Source organism: Gossypium hirsutum, chromosome D02 (assembly GCF_007990345.1).
Source record: "Gossypium hirsutum isolate 1008001.06 chromosome D02, Gossypium_hirsutum_v2.1, whole genome shotgun sequence".
NCBI lineage: Eukaryota > Viridiplantae > Streptophyta > Magnoliopsida > Malvales > Malvaceae > Gossypium > Gossypium hirsutum.
Genome location: NC_053438.1, coordinates 71,412,172 through 71,436,491, shown reverse-complemented (window position 1 = coordinate 71,436,491; position 24,320 = coordinate 71,412,172). Strand labels below are relative to the sequence as shown.

General features: G+C 34.5%; 7 protein-coding genes across 7 annotated transcripts; all 7 read left to right on the top strand.

Moving 5' to 3' along the window:
- The first annotated feature begins 1,963 nt into the window (after window positions 1-1,963).
- On the top strand, window positions 1,964-2,963 carry LOC107908145 (auxin-responsive protein SAUR62). Its single transcript, XM_016835400.2, has one exon. It carries the CDS (start codon window positions 2,135-2,137, stop codon window positions 2,759-2,761), a length of 627 nt encoding a protein of 208 aa, XP_016690889.1. The 5' UTR covers window positions 1,964-2,134; the 3' UTR covers window positions 2,762-2,963.
- A 538-nt stretch (window positions 2,964-3,501) lies between these two features.
- LOC107908628 (auxin-responsive protein SAUR67) lies at window positions 3,502-5,254 on the top strand. The gene has a single exon (XM_016835855.2). It carries the CDS (start codon window positions 4,745-4,747, stop codon window positions 5,156-5,158), a length of 414 nt encoding a protein of 137 aa, XP_016691344.2. The 5' UTR covers window positions 3,502-4,744; the 3' UTR covers window positions 5,159-5,254.
- A 2,110-nt stretch (window positions 5,255-7,364) lies between these two features.
- On the top strand, window positions 7,365-13,491 carry LOC107908399 (auxin-responsive protein SAUR67). Its single transcript, XM_016835566.2, has 2 exons — window positions 7,365-7,463; window positions 13,183-13,491. The coding sequence occupies exons 1-2, from the start codon at window positions 7,365-7,367 to the stop codon at window positions 13,489-13,491; spliced, it is 408 nt and encodes a 135-aa protein (XP_016691055.2).
- Window positions 13,492-14,141: 650 nt separating this feature from the next.
- Window positions 14,142-14,578, top strand: LOC107907672 (auxin-responsive protein SAUR64). The gene has a single exon (XM_016835006.2). It carries the CDS (start codon window positions 14,174-14,176, stop codon window positions 14,576-14,578), a length of 405 nt encoding a protein of 134 aa, XP_016690495.1. The 5' UTR covers window positions 14,142-14,173.
- Window positions 14,579-15,876: 1,298 nt separating this feature from the next.
- Window positions 15,877-16,332, top strand: LOC107907673 (auxin-responsive protein SAUR68). Its single transcript, XM_016835007.1, has one exon. It carries the CDS (start codon window positions 15,877-15,879, stop codon window positions 16,330-16,332), a length of 456 nt encoding a protein of 151 aa, XP_016690496.1.
- A 1,099-nt stretch (window positions 16,333-17,431) lies between these two features.
- LOC107908629 (auxin-responsive protein SAUR67) lies at window positions 17,432-18,074 on the top strand. Its single transcript, XM_016835856.2, has one exon. It carries the CDS (start codon window positions 17,589-17,591, stop codon window positions 17,982-17,984), a length of 396 nt encoding a protein of 131 aa, XP_016691345.1. The 5' UTR covers window positions 17,432-17,588; the 3' UTR covers window positions 17,985-18,074.
- A 1,012-nt stretch (window positions 18,075-19,086) lies between these two features.
- On the top strand, window positions 19,087-19,888 carry LOC107927844 (auxin-responsive protein SAUR62). Its single transcript, XM_016858969.2, has one exon. The coding sequence runs from the start codon at window positions 19,355-19,357 to the stop codon at window positions 19,796-19,798; it is 444 nt and encodes a 147-aa protein (XP_016714458.2). The 5' UTR covers window positions 19,087-19,354; the 3' UTR covers window positions 19,799-19,888.
- Window positions 19,889-24,320: the final 4,432 nt, after the last annotated feature.

The following is a 24,320-nucleotide window of genomic DNA, read 5'->3' as shown; positions in this document are numbered from 1 at the left end:
AAAATTGATTTCGCAATCACATCTATCTTTCTTGTCCTTGTGTTCAACAAATAAGTCCAACTATAACAAGAATTTAATGAGAAACAGAAATCCAATAACAAATTGAAACGATCTCACCAAATTTCCAAAGTTGCTCCATTGATATATTGTAGAAACTTTTCTTTTGTTACACTTGATTTCGAAGAAATATAGAAAAACGACTAAACTGAACAAAACGACTTTGAGATCAAATATAGGATATAATATCAAATATAAAATTTTAAACTTCTCATTTTTGCTCATTAGTTTCACTTCCATTGGTTCTCAAACTTGTAACCTAAGTTCATATGCACCTAATTAAAGTCACGAAACACTAAATTAATTAATAATACTAAATCATATAAAATTAGGATAAAAATGTTAATATATGCACATGTGACACTAAACATGCAAATAAAATTAAAATATTTTACTTGATGAGAAATGAAAAGTGAAACAATAAGGGTCCAAAATATATGAATAATGAGCATTTATCATGCTCGACTTATTATTTTTCTTCAAGAAAAAAAACACTAATGCACATGAAAATGCAAATGCACATGCATCCTAAAGATGCATTCTATATGCAATGCAATGAATAAATAAATATTATTTAACCACGGAGTTGCCTCTCTGTGAGCATCTTTGTTTAACTTCTTTGGCTAAACATTCTTAAATATTGCCACCAAAAGATTCGAATAACGCCTTAACTTAATAAAATCAAACATTAGACACAAATTAGAAGTCGATGCAATTTAGAGTTTTAATCCTCTTTTGATTCTTTAACCAACCATTCCCAAATCCAATTATAATTTCAATCTAGTAAAAGCACATGATTGAGTTGAAGGGATGGTGGTTGTTTGACATAACCTGTAGAAAGTGCAAAATGGTTAAAAATAAATTGAGTATTAAAACTAAAAATTCGTGGAAGAAATTCTACTATTATCGATTTTTCGTGAGGCTCAAAGTTATTTGGAGCAAAGATAAAATCAATGTGTATAGTCTCAACAAAATAACTATCATCTTGTACTATTATTTGATCCTTAACCTCTTCCCTCATATCTTCATCTTCTATTTTTTGTTTGACTTTATCAAAAGTCTCAAGAATTTCCTCCTTATCCTTTTCCTCCTTATCATTTTTGGGTTTGGCGAAACTTTCTAGAGGAGGTTTTATCGTGAACGACTTCAATTCTTCGCTATTAGGTTGATCAGTTAATTCCTTGAGAGCGGCCACCTCTTGGTCAACTTCTTGAGATTCTAATCTGCTACACTAAAACTTTGAGTTGATTGATTTGATTTTCTATGTTCTGGAAGTGGTTCTCCATGTTTGCCTGCAAACATTGAGCTGTATTAGCGAAAGGCTCAACTAAATCTTCAAGAGATTTACCTGTCTTAGAAGAAGATGGTTGTGAGGAAGCATACATAGCCAATATCAAGAAAATTCAATAAATTCAACCTGAACATTTATACATTTACACAAATGTGGCAGGATAAATTTATTAAATTAGGACCCAATTAATAGAATGTAAAAACAATGGGGGCTAAAATTGTTATTATACCAATCAAAGTCATATAGAATCGATGTAAAACATTAACTCCATGATTAATTGTCCTTAATTTCTAACCTTCGAAATTGATAGGAAATAAATTACTTTGATTTTTTTAGAAGGACTGATTTGCTCAATTCAAAATTGAGAGGAATTGAAGAGGTCTTTTTACCATATATTTTTTATGTCTATCCAGTTATAATAGTTATCAGGTAAAGGCAGCTCAAATAGATTTAAGCCTATATTTGACCCCATAATCTCTTGAAGCAATTAACAGACAAATAAATGCAAAGTAGATTTAGACACAAGACAATTTAAAAGCATAACAGCCTAGAGATAAACAGTCTTTTAGGGGCAAAATCTGTTTCAGAAATTATAAAAACTCATCAATGCAGAACATGTGGATCATTTGACCACTTTCATTACTGGACCTTATTGTTGTTAAACCACTTGGAAGTTACATAAAGATGTATATATGAACTTCTATATATGATCAACTTTGCTGGGGGTTAATCATCCAATAAAAGCAAACATGGTCACCTTGCAGACTACACATATCTGCCTACCACATGTCTTTGTTTCCAATGAATACCGGCAGTGTACTATTCATTAAAGGGACTGTCTCTCACCTTCTGGTTATATATTCTTCAAATTTCCATTGCTCTATATCCAGAAGAGTTTCAAGACCTAAATCTTCCCTCTTTTTCCTTTCATTTCAGAGTTCTTTCCTATTAACCTTAGAGCAAAGTAAGATGGTCAGAGCTAAGAAGCTTATCAATTTAGCAAGAAAATGGCAAAAAATGGCTGCAATCAGGAGAAAGAGGATCACATCACCAAGTGCCACCTCAGATACTGACGCAAACAGTTGCAGCACGTCGACAGCAGTTGAGCAGGGCCATTTTGTTGTATACAGTGTGGATCAGAAACGCTTTGTGCTTCCATTGGAATATCTCAAGAATGAAATAGTCATGGAAGCATTCAACTTGGCCGGAGAAGAGTTTGGTCTATCCGGCAATAAAGCTCTCATCTTGCCTTGTGATGCAACCTTTATGGAATATGTAATAGCTTTGATCAAAAGGAAACCAAGTAAAGACGTGGAGAAAGCATGGATCTTGTCCGTAGCTAGTGGCCGTTGCTCATCGTCATATCTTTATCAGCAAGAAACGAGCTTACAGTTGCCATTATGGAGCATCTGAAGCAAAATTTCTTTTTCTTTTAGCATCTTGTACTTGACCCACACCTTTTGTAGATTAACGTATACAATGCAAAACATCAGAATTTTTTTTATCTACAATATCACATCAACAATTTATCTCCAAACAAAACTGTTATACCCGAATACATATTTGAGATTGGAATCTGTAAATATAAGCTAGTTCTTCACTAGCCCTTTCTGTATTTCCTGCTGATGGTTAGTCTTATCCTCAAACTAGCACAACATGAACCCTTGGAATTATATCATCTTATTACCAAAGGAGAGCACACCAAATAATGTTAGAGTTGTGTAACCCGAATCCTGTTTGATCCAACCTGAAAAGTCGAGGTGCAACTCACTAATGTGTAAAGCAGCTGACGGTTTGCTGGCTGAAGTGGATTAATGTGCAAAGTTAATATTAGTTGAGCAGGACGTACTGTACACATAAGCTTTAGATCCTACGATCTGGGCATTGAAGCAAAACGCAAACATATCCAACCTCGCAATTGAACATCTTCATCTGTACAGAAAGTACGAAAATCGGTTGCTAGCAATATGTTGGAGCCATTAACAGATAGATGAATGTGAAAGTAGATTATCATATGAGATATTCAAAAGCATAACAGTCTGGAAATAAAGACATTTACACAAAGTAAAGTCATTTGGGAGCAACTCTGTTGAAAATTGGCCAACCATGCTGCTGTTATATATTTGGTTAAGTGCATGCAGCTTGTAAACATGCTGCAGCATGTATGCTTGCTGTAAAAGCAAGGTTGTTTAGTTACTTTGTTAAGCTACTTAGTTGAAAATGAACTAAGTTGGTATTGTTTTGATGTTTTTAGGTGCTGATTGACATAATCAGCTTGTGTGCAAGTTAAGTTTTACTTGTTTCAAAGTATGATTAGTTGTAGTAGGTAGTATTTGGTGATGTATTTGGCTATAAATGTGTTGTTTTTTCTAGTTGAATGAATGAGAAAAATGAGCTATCAGCCATAAGCTCCCTTGCTGCACATTTGTGAGCAAGTAAAAATATTTCTTGCATCTTGCGTCATTGTTCTGTGCTCTCTGTTTTCTTCCTTTGCTCCTCCTCATCCCCAACAAACTCCTGTTTCAGACTTGCATAACCCATCAATCCAAGGTTCACTAAACTAGAACCACAAACTTTTTCTCATTAGGTATTATTATCCAGGACATGTGGGGTACTGCAATGCCTGGTCTTGCACTTGTAGATGCCACAATTTATAACCACATGGTTTTGCTTCGTGAGTCCCTAGATTGAGTTCCTTAATTCAAAGGACTTCCTTTGGGACATTTTTTTGGCTAACCAATTACAGTAGTTATCAAGTAAAAGCAGCTAAAGTAGATTAAAGCCTATTGTCTGGGTTGTGGATTGAAGTAAAATGCTACCATATTTGACCCCACAGTTCAAGACCTTCAGTACTGCGAAGTATACATGACGACCAGGACCACTGCTGTTAGAAATCTCTTGAAGCCATCGACAGACAAATGAATGTAGAGTAGATTTCTATATGATATATCTAAAAGCATAACAGCCTGGAGATAAAGACATTTCAACCTAAGTATAGTCCTTTGGGGGGCAAGTCCTATTCCAGAAATCATAAAAAACCCATCAATCCAGAGTTAAGTAAACTAGAACCACATTTTTTTCTTTTCTACTTATGTAATATATCCAGAACATGTAGGTCATTGGAGCACTTCCCTTACCTTCCAGACATGCCCAACTGGCCACTTCCCAAGTGATGGATCATATTTTCCAAACACATGGTTTTGCCTCCTACATCTAGTTGATTCATTCAAAGCACTGCTTTTGGAACTTTTGTGCATCTATATATATGTTTTCATCCATTTTCAATTTTCATCAGCCCAGCACAAGAAAAGCTTTCTCAGTTTCCTAAGATCTTTTAGATTCTCTTCCTTCTCTTGTCCTACTAAACATTCTCCCTTGTTTAAGAAAGCAAACAAAATGATCAGTGCAAGGAAGCTTGTTAAACTGGCAAGGAAATGGAAAAAATTGGCAGCAATTAAGAGAAAAAGGATCACATTCTCGAACACATCATCAATGGTGGAGAAGGGTCACTTTGTGGTGTATAGCGCTGATGAGAACCGCTTTATGCTTCCTTTGGAATATTTGAAGAACGAAATAGTGATGGAGTTGTTCAACTTGGCAGAAGAAGAGTTTGGAATTCCAAGTAATGGACACCTTAAACTGCCCTTTGATTCAACCTTCATGGAGTATGCAATTGAATTGATCAAAAGGAAAGCAAGTAAAGAAGTGGAGAAAGCATTGATTATGTCTATAGTTACTGGCCATTGCTCATCATCATTGAATCTCTATCAGCAAGAAACATGCCAACAGTTACCAATATGGAGTTTCTAAAGCCAAATTTTGTTTTCAGTTTTGTATACTGTAGCAGTTAATACCATTGTACATTAACATATATACATAATGAGAAAACTCACGGTTTTCTTTTCATATTTAGTTGTCTGCTTCCATGGCAGTTGTACTTTTACCTGCACTATGAGTATGGCATGAGCAACAAGAATCCTACATATTCCTATATGACTGCTGCACCGAATCCATTGTTTGGGCCTTTTCTGAGAAAACATAAGACCCAAATCCACCTTGGTGGGTATGGATGAAGCAACTAATGGATTTCTGAAACTGGGTCACCATTGGATTAGGCCCTGAGAGTACATGTAGAACTTGGTATGTCTTTAAACCCAAAGGAAGACGAGAAGAAAGAGGACCCCACCCCAAAGTCTTGTTTGGTTGCCAAACATATGCAAACATGTTTATCCAAATATTTATATCAATGGAAGTAATCACACGCTGTTGCATAGAGATTAACGGCACAAGAAAAAAGGCTCACAACTTTGTGAGTTTTTTTGGTTCTGTTGTGCTTTATAAATACCCCCATCAGTTCCTTCACTTAAGCACAAAAACAATACCCTTTCTCTCATCTAATTTATACAACTTCCATCCATTAGTCACTGAGAAAACAAGCATGGTTAGCACAAAGATTCTTATTAGCTTAGTTGCAAAAGATATCATCTCAGTCAGAAGTTGGATACCTTTTTTTATGTCTAAGATGTTGGAACAATGGCAGCAGCAAAAAGAAAAAGAACAAGACAGAGAACAAAGGAGGAAGAAACAAAAACAATTTACTTGCTCACAAACGTGCAGCAAGGAAGCAATCTGAGTTTCACAACTGATATGCTTAATTTTTCAATAAGAAAAACAATACATTTATAGCCAACTACATCAGTTATTACTACCTACTACCACTAAGTAGCCTAGTAACTTTAAAAACATTTCTTGTACACAAACAAACCACCTAAACTAGTCATTCAACACCTAAATATATCAAGCTGTCATCAGCTTGTTCATTTCCAAGTAGTTTAATCAACAAAGAAACTAAAGAGAAAAACTTAACTTGCACACAAGCTGATTATGTCAATCAGCACCTAAAAACATCAAAACAATACCAACTTAGTTCATTTTCAACTAAGTAGCTTAACAAAGAAACTAAAGAGAAAACCTTGCTGTTACAGCAAGTATACGTGCTGCAGCATGTCATCAAGCTGCATGCACTTCAAACAGCAGCATGGTTGGCCAATTTCAACATAAGCACTCGCAATATTTATCCAGTAAAAGCAGCTGAAGTTTTACAGCCTGGAAATAAAGGCATTTACACAAAGTAGAGTTATTTGGGAGCAACTCCTGATTCGACTTGCATAACCCATCGATCCAGGGTTCACTAAACTAGACCCACAATTTTTTTCTCATTAGGTAATATTATCCAGGACATGTAGGGTACTGCAATGCCTGGTCTTGCACTTGCAGATGCCACAATTTATAACCACATGGTTTGGCTTCCCTTGAGTCCCTACATTGAGTTCCTTAATTCAAAGGACCTCCTTTGGATCATTTTTGTGTCTAACCAATCACAGTAGTCATCAAGTAAAAGCAGCTGAAGTAGATGGAAGCTTATTGTCTGGACAGTGGATTGAAGCAAAATGTCCCATATTTGACCCCACAATTCAAAACCTTCAGTACTACAAAGTAAAGACCACTGATGTTAGCAATCTCTTCAAGCCATCAGCAGACAAAACAATGTGAAGTAGATTTCTATATGATATATCTAAAAGCATAACAGCCTGGAGATAATGACATTTCAACCTAAGTATAGTCCTTTGGGGGGCAAATCCTGTTCCAGAAATCATAAAAACCTATCAATCCAGAGTTAAGCAAACTAGAACCACATTTTTTTGCTTTTCTTGTTAAGTAATATATCCAGAACATGTAGGTCATTGGGGCACTTGCATTACCTTCCAGACATTCCCAACTGGCCACTTCCCAAGTGATGGATCATATTTTCCAACCACATGGTTTTGCCTCCTACATCTAGTTGATTCATTCAAAGCACTGCTTTTGGAACTTTTGTGCATCTATATATATGTTTTCATCCATTTTCAATTTTCATCAGCCCAGCACAAGAAAAGCTTTTTCAGTTTCCTAAGATCTTTTAGATTCTCTTCCTTGTCCTACTAAACATTCTCCCTTGTTTAAGAAAGCAAAGAAAATGATCTGTGCAAGGAAGCTTATTAAACTGGCAAGGAAATGGCAAAAATTGGCAGCAATTAAGAGAAAAAGGATCACATTCTCGAACACATCATCAATGGTATCCCTATAACTATAAATGAATGGGTGTAATTAATCAAAAGATAAAACTTTTGGTCATTGGTCAAAAGTTATATCATTTGATTTTTTTAAAAAGAATTATAACTATTCAAAAAATATTATTTGAATAGTTACAAAATTAAATGAATAATTATTATTATTTATTTATTCATAAAGACACCTATTGAAAGATGTCTCTATGAAGAGACATGAAAATTCCTATAAATAGGAATGGGATTTCATTTGGAAATCATATCAACAAATTCTAATATTATTTCTTCTCTTCCTTCATTTTATAATATTATTAGATTATTCTATAAAGTATTGCTGCAGAAATCCTTTGTAGAAATTGAGTTTTTGTTATACATTACTCAGTGCATAGTGGACTATTCTCGTCAGTGCAAAACGCAAATAGTCATTGGCTTCATTGTATCCTCGAGGTTAATTTGCTTGGAACTCGTTTGCACACTGAAGATAAGTGGGGGCGAATATAACCTTAAAGATAGTGGCTTGATAGACGCCTTGGAGCCTGTCCTATTTCTTCTTTTTCTTTTCGAGTTCCGATCGTGTGTTCGAGTTTTTTCCTTACCGGAGTTTTGTACTAACAATTTTAAGGTTATAATTCGTGATGACTACCACAACACATGAAAGTGGAACACTAAGGGAGTTGGCTTCCAACTTTGTTAAACTTGATCGTTTTGATGGTGGCTATTTTCGAAGATGGCAGAAAAAGATGCACTTTTTGTTATCAACTTTGAAGATTGCTTATGTTTTGGATACTCCAAGACCTGAAGAGAATGAAAATGAATCTGTTGTTGCAACCCGAGAAAGACAAAAATGGGACAATGCTGATTACATGTGCATGGGCCACATATTGAATGGTTTATCTGATGGTTTGTTCGACACCTACCAAAACGACGTCACCGCTAAAGAATTATGGGACAAATTGGAGGCAAGATACATGACCGAAGATGTTACAAGTAAGAAATTTCTTGTCAGTCGTTTCAATAATTATCAAATGGTTGATGGTCGTTCTGTTATGGAATAATTTCGTGATATTGAAAAGATGCTGAATCAATTTAAGCAATATGATATGAAAATGGATGAAATGATTGTGGTATCCTCCATAATAGACAAACTTCCTCCATCTTGGAAAGACTTTAAAAGAAGTCTAAAACATAAGAAAGAGGAAATATCTCTTGAGGCTTTGGCAAATCATCTTCGTATTGAAGAAGAGTATCGAAAACAAGATCAGAACCTAAATTCTGAAAATGCCAAAGTACATGTTACGGAGGAAGTACAGACTACTAAACCATTCAAGAGAAAGTTCAATCAGACTGATAGAGCACCTAAGTTCAAAAAGAAACAAAAGGGCTCATGCTATCATTGTGGAAAGCCGGGACATTTCAAGAATGAATGTCGATTTTTAAAGAAGAAATCATCTTCTAAGGCTGATAATAACGAAAAGTCCGTTGCAATGATATCTGAAATTAATATGGCACAAGATGATAATACATGGTGGATTGATACCGGAGCAACCAAACATGTGTGCAAAGACAAAAGCATGTTCACAAAGTTCACACAATGTGAAAATGACAATGTCTTGTACATGGGAAATTCTTCCACCGCAACAATTAAAGGCAAAGGGTCTGTTGAACTACAATTCACTTCTGGAAAGGTTTTAACCTTAAATGATGTATATTATGTACCAGAAGTTAGGAAAAATTTAGTGTCTGGAAGTCTGTTGAATAAGTTTGGTTTCAAACTTGTTTTTGAGGCAGATAAGTTTATTTTGTCTAAGGGAGGAATTTTTGTGGGAAAAGGGTATATGTATAAAAGCATGTTCAAACTTAATATTATTAATAAGAATAAAAATACTATTTCTGCTTATATGGTTGAATCATTTTGTTTGTGGCATTATAGATTAGGTCATTTGAATTATAGAAAATTGAATGACATGTATAAATTAGATTTAATTCCTGTTTTTAATAATAATATTGAAAAATGCAATACCTGTATGTTGACTAAAATTACAAGAAATCCTTTCCCTAAGGTTAAAAGGAAAACAAAATTGCTTGATATGATACATAGTGATTTATGTGACTTGCATAATACTCCTACATTAGGTGGAAAGAAATATTTTGTTACTTTTATTGATGATTGTTCTAGATATTGTTATGTATATTTATTGCATTCAAAAGATGAAGCGCTTGATAAATTTAAAGTTTATAAATCTGAAGTTGAACTTCAGTGTGAATCATTTATCAAGTGCTTAAGATCGGATAGAGGTGGAGAATACTATAATCCAAGTTATTTTGAACTCACTGGAATTGTCCATCAAGTTTCAGCCCCTTACACACCACAACAAAATGGTGTAGCTGAAAGGAAAAATAGAGTCTTGATTGAAATGGTAAATTCAATGTTATCATATTCAGGTCTTGGACAGGGTTTTTGGGGAGAAGCTGTTCTAACAGCTTGTCATATATTGAATAGAGTTCCTAATAAGGAAACTAAAATAACCCCCTATGAACAATGGAAGAAAAGGAAACCAAACCTTAATTATTTAAAGGTTTGGGGTTGTAGAGCTATTGTAAAAGTTCCAACACCTAAACGTAAAAAGTTAGGTGAAAGAGGAATTGAATGCATATTTATAGGTTATGCACATAATAGCAAGGCATATAGGTTCATAGTAATTGAACCAAATGATTCAATTTCAATTAATACGGTTATTGAATCAAGAGATGCTATTTTTGATGAAAATAGATTTAATTCTATATCAAGACAATTACAACCACAACAATTGATTCATTCTTCAAATGAGAATGAGATTCCATTGAAACAAATTGATAATAATGATGAATCTTGTCAAGAATTAAGAAGAAGTAAGAGGATTAAAAAGGTCAAAGATTTTGGACCAGATTTCATTATGTTTCTTGTATAAGGAAAAGGTGAAAGTATATGCAATAAGATACCTTATTGTTATAATACCGAATCTGATCCTATTACATTTGAAGAAGCAGTGAAATCTCAAGACTCTGCTTTTTGGAAAGAAGCAATAAATGATGAAATGGATTCAATAATGGGAAATCAAACTTGGATCTTAGTTGATCTTCCACCAGGTTCCAAACCAATAGGTTGTAAATGGATCTTCAAAAAGAAAATGAAGGTCGATGGAACCATTGATAAATTTAAAGCAAGGTTGGTAGCAAAAGGTTTTACACAAAGACAAGGTATTGATTACTTTGATACCTATGCTCCAGTAGCAAGAATTGCTACAATTAGACTATTAATATCACTTACCTCTATATATAATTTGGTTGTTCACCAAATGGATGTTAAAACTGCATTTTTAAATGGTGAATTGGAAGAGGAAGTGTACATGGAGCAACCGGAAGGATTTGTTGTTCCAGGACAAGAGCATAAGGTATGTAAGCTTGTTAAATCTTTATATGGGCTTAAACAAGCACCAAAACAATGGCACCAAAAGTTTGACAAGGTTGTTTTAGCTAATGGCTATAAAATAAATGAATCCGATAAGTGCATATATAGTAAATTTGATAATGGAAAGGGTGTTATAATTTGCTTATATGTAGATGACATGCTCATTTTTGGCACGGATTTGGAACAAATAGAAAACACAAAGAAATTCTTGTCAAACAACTTTGCTATGAAGGATATGGGTGTAGCAGATGTTATTCTTGAGATTAAAATAACCCGAGATGAAAGCACTATAGCTTTATCACAATCACATTACATTGAAAATGTGCTTAAAAAGTTTGATCTTTTCAACTGTATACCAGCATCTACACCCATGGATCCTCAATTAAAATTAGTATCTAATGCTGGTAGGAAAATTGATCAATTGAAATATGCAAGTCTAATTGGTTGTCTTATGTACATAATGACTTGTACAAGACCAGATATTGCATATGCTATTGGAAAATTGAGTAGATACACAAGTAATCCAAGTAGTTTGCATTGGCAAGCTTTAAATAGAGTACTTAGGTACTTAAAGAAAACTATTAACTATGGATTGTGTTATAATGGATATCCTCCAGTTTTAGAAGGGTATTCAGATGCTAGTTGGATTACAAGTTTGGAAGATCATGCATCTACTAGTGGGTGGATCTTCATTCTTGGTGGAGTAGTCATTTCTTGGGGTTCCAAGAAACAAACATGTATTACTGATTCCACCATGGCAGCAGAATTTATTGCATTAGCCGCTGCATCTAAAGAAGCAGAATGGTTAAGAAATTTGCTTTATGATGTACCTTTATGGCTTAAGCCAATTTCACCTATTTCTATCCGTTGTGATAGTGAGGCTACTCTAGCAAAGGCATATAGCCAAGTATATAATGGAAAGTCTAGACACATTGGATTAAGACATAGTTATGTCCGACAATTAATCTCTGATGGAGTGATCACTATTAATTATGTGAGGTCAAGTGAAAATTTGGCAGATCCTTTGACAAAAAGTCTTGCTAGAGATGCAGTAAAAAGGACCTCAAAAGGGATGGGACTCAAGCCTATTAATTAGAGTCACCCATGATGGAAACTCGACTCAACGCTTGGTATAACGTCAAGTCTTGAGTTCAATGAGACAAAGTACATCATTAGTATGTGACTGTTAGCACTAGAAATAAATCCATCCTAAGATTAAAGTGCTAGGTACCCGTAATGATAAGGGAAGGATGAGTAATGTACTCTTAATGGACCCATAACATAAATATGTTAGAGTGTTATAATTACGGGAACACTTTTGATGGGATCTACCTATGTGAGTGGAAGTGTGGCCGCTTCTAGGAGCTTAAGGGCTTGGCTCTGACAGCACTCATGAAAAGAGGACATAGACACATGGCTATAATAGTGTCCCTAGATACTATGCATTGACTAATGTTGAAATCATTGTGTGAGATGTGTTCAGTTAATCAAATAGAATAGTTGGTTCAAAGCTTAGTCTACCATACAATTTCGATTAACTTTAACATGTTTTCACTAAGTGAAGGTTCAATCGTAAGACACCTTTATTTATGCAAATTGATTTCCAAGAATATCAAAATCTAAATATTTTGAAAATGGGGGGAGATTGTTGGAATATTTTCAAATATTTATAGTATCCCTATAACTATAAATGAATGGGTGTAATTAATCAAAAGATAAAACTTTTGGTCATTGGTCAAAAGTTATATCATTTGATTTTTTTAAAAAGAATTATAACTATTCAAAAAATATTATTTGAATAGTTACAAAATTAAATGAATAATTATTATTATTTATTTATTCATAAAGACACCTATTGAAAGATGTCTCTATGAAGAGACATGAAAATTCCTATAAATAGGAATGGGATTTCATTTGGAAATCATATCAACAAATTCTAATATTATTTCTTCTCTTCCTTCATTTTATAATATTATTAGATTATTCTATAAAGTATTGCTGCAGAAATCCTTTGTAGAAATTGAGTTTTTGTTATACATTACTCAGTGCATAGTGGACTATTCTCGTCAGTGCAAAACGCAAATAGTCATTGGCTTCATTGTATCCTCGAGGTTAATTTGCTTGGAACTCGTTTGCACACTGAAGATAAGTGGGGGCGAATATAACCTTAAAGATAGTGGCTTGATACACGTCTTGGAGCCTGTCCTATTTCTTCTTTTTCTTTTCGAGTTCCGATCGAGTATTCGAGTTTTTTCCTTACAGGAGTTTTGTACTAACAGGAGGGTCACTTTGTGGTGTATAGCGCTGATGAGAAGCGCTTTATGCTTCCTTTGGAATATCTGAAGAACGAAATAGTGATGGAGCTGTTCAACTTGGCAGAAGCAGAGTTCGGAATTCCAAGCAACGGACACCTTAAATTGCCCTTTGATTCAACCTTCATGGAGTATGCAATTGAATTGATCAAAAGGAAAGCAAGTAAAGAAGTGGAGAAAGCATTGATTATGTCTATAGTTACTGGCCATTGCTCATCATCATTGAATCTCAATCAGCAAGAAACAAACCAACAGTTACCAATTTGGAGTTTCTAAAGCCAATTTTTGTTTTCAGTTTTGTATACTATAGCAGTTATCACCATTGTACATTAGCAAATATACATAATGAGAAAACTCACGGTTTTCGTTTCATATTTAGTTGTCTGCTTCCATGACAGTTGTTCTTTTACCTGCACTACGACTTGAACAACAGAATCCGACATATTCCTATATGACTGCTGCACCGAATCCATTGTTTGGGCCTTTTCTGAGAAAGCATAAGACCCAACTCCACCTTGGTGGGTATGGAAGAAGAAACTAATGGATTTCTTAAACGGGGTTTCCATTGGATAAGGGCCTGGGATTCTTCCAAATTCTAGGCCTTGCAGGCAAAATATCTTTTACCTGTTCCACAATGTATTAGATTACATGTAGAACTTGGTGTGTCTTTAAACCAAAAGGCATACAAGAAGAAAGAGGCCCCCACCCCAAAGTCTTGTTTGGTTGCCTAACATATGCAAACATATGTATCCAAATAGTTATATCATGGAAGTAATCTCATGCTGTTGCATAGAGATTTACGACACAAGAAAAAAAAGGCTTACAACTTAACGAGTTCCTTTTTTCTGTTGTGCTTTATAAATACCCCCATCAGTTCCTTCACTTGAGCACAAAAACAATAACCTTTCTCTCTTCTAATTCATACAATTTCCATCCATTAGTCACTGAGCAAACAAGCATGGTTAGCACAAAGATTCTTATCAGAATGGCAAGAAAGTGGCAGAAATTGGCTGCCATTGGAAGAAGGAGAATTACTTCATCACTTGTTGATAAAGGGCATTTTGTGATTTACACAACTGATAAAAAGCGGTTTGTGATTCCCTTAGCTTATCTAAGAAACACCATTTTCGTGGAGCTCTTGAAGATGTCTGAAGAGGAGTTTGGATTGCCAAGCGATGGACCAATAACATTACCTTGTGATTCAGTTGCCATGAATTACATTCTCTCATTACTACAAAGGAGTTTAGCTAAGTATTTGGAGAAAGCTGTGCTGAACTCTGTTGCAAGCTATCGCTGTTCATCAAATACTAGTTATTGCCATCAAGCCCATACAGACCAACAGTCACTTGTTTATGGATTCTGAGGAAATTATTCTTTGATATTGTAAATGGTTTATGTAATAATATCTTGGAAATGTTGAAATCCACAGTTAATGAAATGCAATAGCCTTTTTTGATGACTAAAAAAGATCATTTAACTATTATTTGTTCTTTTTACTGTTTATAACGGATGTCGCTTCACAGATTCAAGCATCAAATTCAAGAGTCTTTAATTCTTTTCTTCTTTAAGATTTCAAACCTTCAATCTTAGAGTTATAACATCACTTTGCATATGAAATACAGATAGGTTTGTCTTAGTGCTCTAGGGATAGCAAGGTTTCAAGTCTTATAACTAACATTGTTTCCACACAATATTTTCCTCGTATTCTCAAATTTGATGCTCTCACGGGTCCAAATCTATAGTTCAATGCTGAGCCAATGGTGAAAATTATGTAAATTGTGTGTCTCACTTGATTTGTTGTTTGAGAATATTTCTGGTTGATCTGTATTGATTGAAAGATATATTGTGCTTGTTATAATTACCAACTTGTATTTGTTAGGAGACAGAACCCCATATCGTGCTTCAGCTTTCTTCGGTAAGTTCGGTTTCGTCCTATCAGTGTCCTTAAGCCACAAGACAGGAAAGGACGGTCTCCGCCAAGACTTTCACAGTTATGTTACTCGGACTCTTTTCATTTTTCCTAAAGAATAACTGTCTTAAACTTGTTTCCAACCTATATTTGGGTATGCATACAAGTATATGATTCCACAATATAACCAACTCTGATAGCGAAGGGATAAAGTATTGCATTTTCTCTACTATGCTTAGTAGTTAACTGTAATTACAAACCTTTTCCTTGTTTCGATGGTTTCCATGTCCTTTTGTTAGTGTCTTCATCTAACTAATTACAATCTAGCATTGTTTATTCCATAGCAACAGAGCACATGGTTTTATCTGCAAGCTTTGGATTGACTAAAAGACATAAGATTCGGTTATGTTTCTTGTTTGTCAAGTTACAGCATCAAGGTATGAATTCCGTACTCGTATAATACTTTATAGGATATCATAAATTTCATTATCTTCCAAATTTTATTGGAATTCCCTAATTGGTCTTAATTAGCATCGAAAGAATCTCAAGTAAAGTTGCCAACTTAGATTCCGATGGAAAAGCTTACAAGCTTTGACATTGAAATACACAGCACAAGTAGCGTCAGAATAGCAAGCATATAAATAGCTGAATGACTTCTTCCTCCAGTATTACTAACCGTCAAATACCAATTAACCTTCTTGGTTATTTTCTTGCTTTAAGATTTCCATCCACAACATGTAAACTAAGCAAACATGATTACAACAAAGAAGCTTATCAGAAAGGAAAGGAAGTGGCAGAAGATAGCATCCATTGGAAGGAAAAGAATTGCCTCAGCAAGGACTAATACAAAGATAGCTGCTGCTGCTGCAAATGATTATAATAGATCATCAGAGGTTGTTAAAGGATGCTTTGTTATCTTCACAATGGATAAGAGACGCCTCCTGATTCCCTTGGTGTTTCTTAGCATCTGCATTTTCCGTGAACTCTTCAAGTTGTCTGAAGAGGAGTTTGGACTGCCAAGTGATGGACCTATAACATTTCCATGTGATACAGTTTTCATGAACTACTTTGTCTTCATTGCGAAACGAGGATTATCCAAGGATTTGGAGAGATCAGTGGTCAATTCCATTTCTACATATCATTGCTCGTCGGATACTTATTTCAATCAAGGACATGAAGATCCAAAGTCACTTGTTTGTGAATTCTGAGTGATTTAGCCATGAATCTTGTAAAGAATTCTGTTGTACGAAACCATCTCTTCCTAGGTGTAAAATATTCAGTATCATATCGTATTGCCAAAAGATGTTTCACTGTAAAATCATTCTAATTTTGTAAAAGCAATTGACATTGTTGAGAACTGAAATCAGTTGTTTCTTTGCAACATTTCAAGAAAACTTCCTTTTGCTTTATGATGCACTGAAAATACCTTCTAGAAACGATATCTGAAGATCCAACGGCCTTATAGATTTTATATTTTTTCTAGCATCAGTGATAAAAATATTTAGAAGTTCATTTATCCATCTGATCTAATGATAATGTTATGCAAATTCATGACTAAATTTTAATAGTTTTGCACCAGCAACAACAATCTGTAGGTGAACTTGTACATTACCCTAACTAGAAGGCCTACCAAAAACCGGCTGTCAGGACACATAAAGTGGGTGGCCAAGATGCTAAACAGAAAATATGTCGATGTAATCACAAAGCAGTGTTGAGTCCCTGAGGAGTACTAACCAAAAGACGGATTCTGCAGATTGACATATCTCAGCAAGAAAGCAACAAGGACAAGAAAATTACAAGGCTGTAACTTTGTAATGAGCAAATATTAGTTGGTTGATTATTGTTTATGTTAAGACCATGGGAAGTAAAATTTGGAATATTTTATTGTTGTCCCGCACTCTTGTTCACATAGTTTTGACCAAGATTTTGGCCTCATCAAAGACATAGTTTATCAAACAATGTGATTTGCCTCTTTATTATCACTTGTCTTATATACCCAGAAGAAATCTTTGTAGTAATTATTTAACTCGGATCAAGTACTACCGAACTCAAACTCTTTCAGTTTTAGAAAAAAAAAAAAAGGGTGCATAACCTTCCAAATTTTTCTTTATAAATTCTTGATATTCGTCTTGGTTTATATCTGAAGAATCGTAGTTAGTTGAATAGGAGACAACACATTGTGATGCAAAAGGATTGTTCTCTCTTTACATTCAAAGTCCATGTGCTAATAGCAAAGTGAAACTAACAGTACTGATCAATGATTTGGGTACTCTCTCGTACTGACACATGGTTTTGCCTACCTAACATCTGTATTGAGAACTACATGGAAGAGATTGTTTCTCCACATGGAGACATGAAATAGATCTCTTCTAAACAAGACCCTAAATATCTGTTGAAATCTGTGGTGAACTGATCATGAGTCAGTGCTAAGAAGCTTATTCAGTTAGCAAGGAAATGGCAAAAAATGGTTGCAATCAGGAGAAAAAGGATCACATTACCAAGTTCCACCTTGGATAGTGACACAAACAGCTGCAGCACATCGACAACGGTTGAGAAGGGCCACTTTGTTGTATACAGTGCAGGTCAGAAGCGCTTTGTGCTTCCTTTGGAGTATCTCAAGAAAGAAATAGTCATGGAACTATTCAACTTGGCAGAAGAAGAGTTTGGTCTACCAGGAAATGGACTTCTCATCTTGCCATGTGATGCAACCTTTATGGAATATGTAATAGCTTTGATCAAAAGGAAACCAAGTAAAGATGTGGAGAAAGCCTTGATCTTGTCTGTAGCCAGTAGTCGTTGCTCCTCATCAAATCTTTATCAGCATGAAACGAGCCAACAGTTGCCAATATGGAGCTTCTGAAGCAATTTTTCTTTTCTTTTCACATCTTGTAATTTATCCACACCTTTGTAGATTAAAGTATACAATGCAAAACATCAGAATTTTTGTTTATCTTCAATATTACACCAACAATTTCATTCCAAACTAAACAGTTCTACCCTAAATATATACTCAAAATTGGTATTTGTAAATATAATAAAAATATTAAACTATAACAATCTCTTCATTAGCCCGTTCTATATTTCCTGCTGATAGTATTATTTCCAAACCAGCATGACATGAACCCTTGAAATAATATATAGGAACTCAAATTATATACCATGTTACAATAGTTTTATTTTACGCACCATAGAAGCTGCTTTTTAATACTTCGTTATACAGTTTGATGAGCTTAGAAAACAGAAACTTAAAAGGCAGGGAAACAAATTATGGTTTGTTACTTTGTTTATGATTAACCTTGTCCAAGAAGTGGTGAAAATAAGATATCATCTCAGTCAGAAAGTGGATACTTTATTTTTTATCTAAGCACTTGCAATATTTATTATTCGGTCACTTAACAAGAAAAGTACAAGGCCCTAACCTTGTAATCAGCAAAATTAGTTGGTTTTAGTTGTGGACATTGGAATTACTGATATCGTCTTAGTTTATATCTGAATAATCATAGTTAGTTAAATCTTCATCTATAATGAATCACATGTTGGGTCCAGTAGTCATTGTTCTACTGCCAAATACGTACACAACAAGGATGTCCCAATTTGCTTACTTTTGCCAACCATCTTTGTATTAATATTATCATTTTTTTCTTAAATTCTATGGTGTATAAAGATTGTTGGATGTTAGATTAGAACGTGACGAGTTCAACAGATGCTTCTGTCTAATAAAGTAAACATCCCCATCTCACAAAAAGTACCTCTCCCCCTCGCAACTTCCAACTGCATGGCTTTGTTTCTCTTGTCCCCATAAAGAAGGGACAGGATGATCATGATATAGATATAATCTGAACAAGATCAGAAATGCCTGTTGAAATTTGTGATCAACTGATCATGAGTCAATAATACTGGACCTTATTGTATATATAAAGATGTGTGTATACACTTCATTATATGCTCCACCTTGTTGATCTAATCATCCAATAAAAGCAAACACGTCCACCTTGCAGATTACACCTAATATCTGCCTATCACATGCCATTGTTTCCAATGGGTACCAGCATTGTACTAAATTCATTAAAGGCACTGTCTTTCACCCTGTGATTATATATTCATCCCATTTCCATAGCCTCATATTCAGCATAACAACTGCATTCAGAAATTCAGAGTTTCAATACCTAAATCTTCCCTCTTTTTCCTTTCATCTCAGAGTCTCTCCTATTAACCTTAGAGTAAAGCAAGATGGTCAGTGCTAAGAAGCTTATTCAGTTAGCAAGGAAATGGCAAAAAATGGTTGCAATCAGGAGAAAAAGGATCACATTACCAAGTTCCACCTTGGACAGTGACACAAACAGTAGCAGCACATCGACAGTGGTTGAGAAGGGCCACTTTGTTGTATACAGTGCAGATCAGAAGCGCTTTGTGCTTCCTTTGGAGTATCTCAAGAATGAAATAGTCATGGAACTATTCAACTTGGCAGAAGAAGAGTTTGGTCTACCAGGCAATGGACTTCTCATCTTGCCATGTGATGCAACCTTTATGGAATATGTAATAGCTTTGATCAAAAGGAAACCAAGTAAAGATGTGGAGAAAGCCTTGATCTTGTCTGTAGCCAGTAGTCGTTGCTCCTCATCAAATCTTTATCAGCATGAAACGAGCCAACAGTTGCCAATATGGAGCTTCTGAAGCAATTTTTCTTTTCTTTTCACATCTTGTAATTTATCCACACCTTTGTAGATTAAAGTATACAATGCAAAACATCAGAATTTTTGTTTATCTTCAATATTACACCAACAATTTCATTCCAAACTAAACAGTTTTACCCTAAATATATACTCAAAATTGGTATTTGTAAATATAATAAAAATATTACACTATAACAATCTCTTCATTATCCCGTTCTATATTTCCTGCTGATAGTTAGTGTTGTTGAAATATGTGAAACCATATATAGATAAATCTTAGAATAAATCATTTGAGATATTCTAGAAATATTTTATTTTATGTTTTAGTAGTTTATTAGAAGAAGGGAATTATTTTTCTTATCTTTTAGTAGTTTATTAGAATAAGAGAATTATTTTTACAATTAGGTTATGACTCTTTTCTTTATTTAAATTCAGTTGTTTAGTTAATAAAAGACAGAACAATTTTATTAAATGTTCTCTTGAAAACTTTCATGGCATCTAAGATAGGTTATCTCTAGTAGAATTCATGGCATCTAAGCTAGGTTATCTCTAGTAGAAAGTTTCATTGGAGATAAGAGATCCAGCAATCAAACAGGGGAAGAAAGTTTTACCGTACAACTAATGAAAATTATGAGGGCCAAAGTTCTCTGTAAGGGTCTCCATTTACTAAGGAACAATTAGAGCATCTACACAAGCTTTTTCAATCACCACAATTTCGGATGAATTCTTATCTTCCTAACTCATCCAATAATCCTTCTTTGTCCTTTGCCCAACCAGATACTGATTTTTCTGTTTTTTTCAATGTCAGGCTTTGTAAAACAAACACGTAGATCGTTGACTCTGGAGCTAGTGATCACATGACTAGTAGTCATTTTCTTTTTTCAACTTACACACCTTGTGCAGGAAACAAAAAAATCAAAGTAGCAGATGGGTCGTTCTCAGCAATAGCCGGGAAAGGCATTGTTAAAATTTCACCTTCCTTGGTTTTACATGTATCAAATCTAGCTTGTAATGTCATACCGGTCAGTAAATTATCCCAGTCCTCGAATTGTCATGTTATATTTGACTCCTCTATGTGTAAATTTCAGGACATAGTCTCGGGGAGGATGATTGGCAATACTAAAGAATCTGGTGGAATTTACTTTCTTGACGACGACCATCTAAGTCAACCAACAATTACTTTATGTTTAAATTCTGCTTCTAGTTTTGATAAGGTTATAATTTGGCATTATAGGCTTGGACATCTTAATTTTTACTATTTAAGACATTTGTTACCTGATTTATTTAAAAATAAAAGTCTTTCTTCATATCACTATGAATTTTGTGAATTGGCTAAACATCACTGGCCATTCTTCCCACCTCAAAAATATAAAGGTTACAAACCTTTTTCGTTAATTCATAGTGATGTTTGGGGACCTTCGAGAGTCTTGACTTTTTCAGGAAAGCGTTGGTTTGTCACATTTTTTAATGATCATATTCTCATTTGTTGGTGTTTTTATTAAAAGATAAGTCTGAAGTTAAAAATGTGTTTCAGTCTTTTTATGCTATGGTGAAAACACAATTTAGTGTGAGAATAGAAGTACATCGGAGTGACAATGGTGGGGAATTTTTTAGTGACCAATTAGATGTTTTCTTAACCAAACATGGTATAGTCCACCAAAGCTCTTGTACAAATACACCACAACAAAATGGGGTTGCAGAAAGAAAAAACTGACATCTTTTGGCGGTAACTAGAGTATTGATGTTCACTAGTCAGGTACCACATTATCTTTGGGGCGAAGCCTTGTTAACAGCTACATATCTTATTAATAGAATGTCTAGTAAAACTCTAAACAGTAGAACTCCTTTCAGTCTCTTTAAAGGTAACTTTCCTAACTCTAAATTGATCACAAATTTATCTCTCCAAGTTTTTGGGTGTAATGTTTTTGTTCATCTTCACAAGGTAAACTAGATCTTAGAGCAAAAAAAAATGCGTCTTTGTTGGCTATGCTTCTAATAAAAAGAGTTACAAATGTTACGATCCAATTGATAGGAAGATTATTGTCACCATGGATGTCACATTTGTTGAAACGCAATCTTACTTTGATTCTAATCTTCAGGGAGGGAATTATAGTAAGGAAGATTCTATAATTGATCAAGAAAACACTAGGAATATACAACATAGGGATTCTAATAATGGGGAAGGTGAATTTATGATTACCACAGAAATTAATGATGTTAATGTTGTTAATGAAAAGGAGTATGAAGGTGTAGAGTTTGATCATGAGAATAAATAACAAACAAAGGAGTTAATTGTTTACTCAAGAAGAAATCAAAATCAAGAAAGTGGAATCCACCAGATTCATCACCAATAATCCGACCCGCAAGATCTTGTCAAAAGTCCAAGTAAAGTTCATAATCCAACCAATGAATTTTCTGATTTAGATATTCCAATTGCTAAAAGAAAAGGTGTTAGAAATGTTGTCAAATATCCCATGTCTAACTTTGTGTCCTATAAAGCCTTGTCTTCCACATTCTTAACCTTTGTTTCGTGTCTCGATACTGTGAAAATACTCAAAAATGTGAAAGATGCTCTACAAGTTCCTGAGTGGAAGGAGGCTATTTTAGAGGAGATGAGCACTCTTGAAAAAATAGGTACATGAAAAACAGTGGAATTACATGTAGGGAAAAAACTATGGGCTGTAAATGGGTGTTCACAACCAAATTCAAACCGAATGGATCTTTAGATAGATACAAAGCTCGACTAGTGGCTAAAGGGTACAGTCAAACATACGAGATAGATTATCTTGAAACATTTGCTCCAGTAGCCAAATTAAATTCTGTTAGATTTCTTTTCTCAATTGTTGTTAATCTTGATTGGTCCTTACAGCAACTAGATGTGAAGAATGCTTTCCTAAATGGGAAACTTGAAGGAGAAATTTACATGGATCTTCCTCCAGGTTTTGAAGAAAAATTTGGAACTCGAGTATGTAAGCTCAGAAAACCTTTGTATGGTCTAAAGTAGTCTCCTCAAGCTTGGTTTGAACGGTTCACTCAAGTTGTTAAAAAACAAGGTTATTCACAAGGGTAAGCTGATCACACAATGTTCTATCGACACTCACAAAGAGGTAGAATATCAGTTATTATAGTTTATGTCGATGATATCATTTTTACAAGAGATGATGTAGATGAAATAAGGCATCTCAAGGAGCATCTAGCATTGGAGTTTGAGATCAAAGACTTAGGTCCTTTGAAATACTTTCTTGGAATGGAAGTTGCTTGATCAAAGAAGGGTCTTATGGTCTCTTAGAAAAATATGTGATTGATCTTTTAAAAGAGGCTGGGATGAGTGGTTGCCGCCTTGCTGACACACCAATTGGTCCAAATGTAAATTTCGGAAATAAAGCAGGTCGATTAGTTGATAAAGGGCAGTACCAAAGATTAGTCGTTAAATTAATTTACTTATTACATACAAGGTCAGACATAGCTTTTGCAGTGAGCTTAGTAAGTCAATTTATGCACTCCTCAATGGAGGAACATAAAGAAGCAGTGTTTCGGATTCTGAGACACTTGAAGAGTTCACCTAGAAAGGGCTTATTCTTTAAGAAATCCGAACAAAGAGGAATTGAAGCTTATACAGATGCAGACTAGGTAGGCTCAATAACAGATAGAAGATCTACATCAGGATACCATACATTTGTATGGGGGAACCTTGTGACTTGGCGAAGCAAAAAAAAAAATTGTAGCAAGAAGTAGTGCAGAGGCTGAGTTTAGATCAATGGCTCAAGGAATTTGTGAAATGATGTGGTTAAAAAGAATTATAGAAGAGCTGAGGAAACCAATAACTTCACCAATGAAGTTGTACTGTGATAGCAAAGCTACCATTAGTATTGCTCACAACCCAGTCTAGCATGACAGAACTAAACATGTTGAGATTGATAGACACTTTATCAAGGAGAAGATTTAAAAATGCCAAGTTTGCATGTCGTTTGTTCCTTCAAAACAACAGATTGCTGACATACTCACCAAAGGGCTCTCTAAGACAAGCTTTGATTTTCTTGTAAGCAAGTTGGGCATGATTGATATATATGAACCAACTTGAGGGAAGGTGTTGAAATATATGAAACCCATATATTTTGGGATATATTTTAAAGTTATTTAGGTAGATAAATCTTAAAATAAATCATTTAAGATATTATAGGAATATTTTATTCTTTTCTCTATTTAAATTCAGTTGTATAGTTAATAAAAGACAGAACAATTTTATTAAATGTTCTCTTGAAAACTTTCAAGTCTTATTTCCAAACCAGTATGACACGAACCCTTGAAATAATATATAGGAACTCAAATTATATACCATGTTACAATAGTTTTATTTTACTCATCATAAAAGCTGCTTTCTAGTACTTTGTTATACATTTTGATGAGCTTAGAAGACAGAAGCTTAAAAGGCAGGGAAACAAATGGTTTGTTACTTTGTTTATGATTAACCTTGTCCAAGAAGTAGTGAAAATAAGATATCATCTCAGTCAGAAAGTGGATAC

Excerpts from the sequence above, each read along its gene's own strand:
- LOC107927844 (XM_016858969.2), top strand. The coding sequence starts at position 19,355 with ATGGTCAGTGCTAAGAAGCTTATTCAGTTAGCAAGGAAATGGCAAAAA.
- LOC107908145 (XM_016835400.2), top strand. The coding sequence starts at position 2,135 with ATGTCTTTGTTTCCAATGAATACCGGCAGTGTACTATTCATTAAAGGG.
- LOC107908628 (XM_016835855.2), top strand. The coding sequence starts at position 4,745 with ATGATCAGTGCAAGGAAGCTTGTTAAACTGGCAAGGAAATGGAAAAAA.
- LOC107907673 (XM_016835007.1), top strand. The coding sequence starts at position 15,877 with ATGATTACAACAAAGAAGCTTATCAGAAAGGAAAGGAAGTGGCAGAAG.
- LOC107908399 (XM_016835566.2), top strand. The coding sequence starts at position 7,365 with ATGATCTGTGCAAGGAAGCTTATTAAACTGGCAAGGAAATGGCAAAAA. Across the intron at positions 7,464-13,182 it reads TCTCGAACACATCATCAATG|GAGGGTCACTTTGTGGTGTA; the intron begins GTATCCCTATAA and ends TTGTACTAACAG.
- LOC107907672 (XM_016835006.2), top strand. The coding sequence starts at position 14,174 with ATGGTTAGCACAAAGATTCTTATCAGAATGGCAAGAAAGTGGCAGAAA.
- LOC107908629 (XM_016835856.2), top strand. The coding sequence starts at position 17,589 with ATGGTTGCAATCAGGAGAAAAAGGATCACATTACCAAGTTCCACCTTG.